The following is a 3,260-nucleotide window of genomic DNA, read 5'->3' as shown; positions in this document are numbered from 1 at the left end:
GAATGGAAAGTAAATTGGTTATTTTGTCTATTTATTTAATAATAAAAATGATTATTACTATTTCTCTAATATTAATTTTTTTTACAATTTTACTAAATCTCAGGGTGTTTTTTACAATTTACTCTATAATAATATTAGGAGAACTTATTTGTAGTTTGAATAAAAATTCAGTTAATTCTGTTCTTCTTTACAAATTACATCATACCAAAATTATACAAAATTCTTCACAAAATCCAACATATCAATAATATTTTTTCGCCAAATCTAATTGCAAATTAAAAAATAAAAAGAAAAGCCCGTAATCACAAAACTAATCTCATATCAAGGATTTGGGAGATAGCAAGGACTCAGGGGAATGAACAGTGAACTGAATTATTTTTATAATCAGCTTTTGATATAATAAATAACTTTAAGGAACCATTGCAAATAACATGTCTCACACACTACGAGTTATCCATATAATGCCAAATTGCAAGACCCACCCTCAAACTTCCACCCGAAACAAACATCACATTCTTTTATATGCATTGACTCTTTTAAACTGTTGCAATGGGACCAAGATTTACATTAGCTTCCACGGCTTTCATGGCTTCAAACCTTGGCTCCTTGGCCTGGAACTTCAGGGCAGCATACAGCTTCATGTAGTCATCGAACACGAATTTCGGGTAAACCTCCTTCTCCTGTACTTCTTTCTCAACCACTGCTGGTGCTGGATAGATAACAGCATCATTGCCAGGGTTGTAGAAAGAAGCTATTGACATCCGGGTGCCATCTGTTTGTGCCACCACTCGGTGAAGCACGCTCTTGTACTTGCCATTGGTTATCACCTGAAATTGATAAGGTCCTTTAGAATTTTTTCCTAAATAAAGTTTGGTGTTGGTTGAGCTAATGCAACTAGATGGAAGCTATGATTATACCTCAAGCTGGTCGCCAAGGTTGATCACGATGGAATGTTTCATTGGGGGGACATCGATCCACTGGTCGTCCTTGAGGAGCTGGAGACCACTGACCTTGTCATCCTGGAAGAGGAGGATGATGCCACCAGCATCAGTGTGAGCTCTCAGCCCCTTGATCAGGTCTGCCTTAGGACACGGCGGGTAGTTGGCAACCTTGGTGCCAAAATTAGGACCCTTTGTTCCATAGAAGGCCTTCTTTAGGTATCCTTTCTCTAGTCCAAGGTTTTCGCATAGCAAGTCCAGGAGATACTCTGCGAGCTTCTCTAACCTTTCAGCAAAATCCTTCATGACCCTCCTGCTCATTCAGAGATAGAATTGGAAAAGATTGATCAATGGGATGATCATGAAAGGGCTATAAATTGTGTGATTCTGTTTTTGAAAGAACTAGAAAGAAAATAAGAAAATTTTCCATGCTGGTGCCTTCTTATATTTTGCCCAATCGTTCCGTGTCTCTATTAAAGGTGTCCAATCACAGAAGGTTATGACCCTGTTAAGCCATCACCTTCTGCCCCTTCACTGGCTGCCATGTTTGGTGGAAACAGTTCAATATTCAACCAGTGATAACCATTCTCATTGATCATGTGTGATCAGAGTAGAGATCGAACAATTCAGTACCTGTATTCCTCGCCGAGATCGGGTAGTTCTGAGATGTTGGACTGGGGGAGATGGCGCAAGAAGTAGGTGCTTTCCCAATCCATGTCTGTAACCTCAGCTTGGACCCCCTCTAGAGCCTGGCTTGCCACCAGCTCCTTGAACCTCTGCTCCATGCACTTCTTGTAGTGCTCTTTTGTCAATCTCTCCACTGTGTCCATTATCTCCGGAGGAATTCCATGGTTCACCAACTACACAAAACACAACAAAAAGATCAATGAGCTCTTGTAGAAATATTACCAGCTATTTGGGCTGCAAAAATGGAGGTGTTTGAAACATATTGAAAGCTTGTATGTATGCTTTTTGCATACCTCAAAGAAGCCCCAGTTCTCACAGGCCTCGTTGATGAGCCCCATGGTGGCTGCCCTCTCTTCTCCATTCATCTTCTCCATGTTAATCACTGGGAAGTTCTCCATTGCTCTCCTTCTCTCTTTCTCTCACACACAAGCACTCAGTATATGATATGATTCTTTGCTAAGTTATTGTTTGCTATTGGTGTGTGAAATATGGAGATATTGGGTGTGCTATTTATAGAAGTGGCCTGAATAGTAACATGAAGGGTGAAGAAATAATAGTACTGTGCCAGGTTGGTGTGGGGCTGGGGAAGAAAATAGTGCTAGAGCGAAATTATACAGAAAATGCGACCAGACCGATTGTCTTTTTATGAACCCAGGATTAAAACCTCAAAAACACGACGATCATATGATTCTAGTGATATTTTCTGCACGTAAATTCGACGAAAATACCTTTTTCCTAATTTGAATAGGACAAGTGCGGTTGTATGAGGACCCACGGAGTGGACTTTTGGTCCAACCCCATGGCCAAAGACTCATCGTGCCTTGTTAGACCATCTCTCCTCCAACATGTGGTGGATCCAATTGGATCTTATTTTTGGTGTTTAGACCATCTCTCCTCCAAGTTTTGCCTTCTTGACCATAACTTGATTGTCTGCTTACTATTATCCATTCATATGCCATCTTATTTATTGCTTTGAGAGAGATGTGCCCATAGAAATTCCCTTGTTTCTCTTCCTCCCAATTAGGCATGAAAATTTAAGTCACATATTAATTATTAGGGGTGTATTGAGCTGAGCCAACTTTGCTCGATAAATTTTATCATAGGCTCGAGCTTGAGTTCGAGTTTGAGTCGAGCCTAGAACACTATAAAAAAAATAATTTTTCACTGCATTTTTTTTGCGACGATTTGTAAAAACTTAATTAAATTTAGCGGTGGTTATTCAAAACCACCGCTAAATTCATTAAAAACTTAATTTTACGGCAGTTTTCAAAAAATCGTCGCTAAATTCAGAAAATAAATAAATAATTAAATTAAATTTTTCAGCGATTTTTGAAAAATCGTCGTTAAATTCAAATAAAATTAAATAATTAAATAAAATTTAATTAATATTTGCAATGATTTTCAAAAATTGCTACAAATATTTTAAAAATATTAAATAATTAAATTTAGCGGTGGTTTTAGAAACCGTCGCTAAATTTTAAAAATAATTAAATAAAAATTAAATTAATATTTGTGGCGATTTTAAATATAATTTTTTAAGGAATTTAGCAATGGTTTTAGAAACTGTCGCTAAATTTTAAGAATAATTAAATAATTAAATTAATATTTGCAGTGATTTTTCAAAATCAAAATTGT

At 37.1% G+C, this 3,260-nt stretch overlaps 1 protein-coding gene across 1 annotated transcript; it reads right to left on the bottom strand.

The window, feature by feature from the left end:
* Positions 1 to 356: 356 nt before the first annotated feature.
* LOC127792125 (1-aminocyclopropane-1-carboxylate oxidase-like) lies at positions 357 to 2,122 on the bottom strand. Its single transcript, XM_052322494.1, has 4 exons — positions 1,919 to 2,122; positions 1,572 to 1,798; positions 918 to 1,251; positions 357 to 827 (listed from the first exon to the last, which is right to left on the bottom strand). The coding sequence occupies exons 1-4, from the start codon at positions 2,021 to 2,023 to the stop codon at positions 537 to 539; spliced, it is 957 nt and encodes a 318-aa protein (XP_052178454.1). The 5' UTR covers positions 2,024 to 2,122; the 3' UTR covers positions 357 to 536.
* Positions 2,123 to 3,260: the final 1,138 nt, after the last annotated feature.

This window comes from Diospyros lotus, chromosome 15 (genome assembly GCF_014633365.1).
Source record: "Diospyros lotus cultivar Yz01 chromosome 15, ASM1463336v1, whole genome shotgun sequence".
Classification (NCBI taxonomy): Eukaryota; Viridiplantae; Streptophyta; class Magnoliopsida; order Ericales; family Ebenaceae; genus Diospyros; species Diospyros lotus.
Note: the sequence above shows the minus strand (reverse complement) of the source record. Positions and strands in the feature narration are given on the sequence as shown.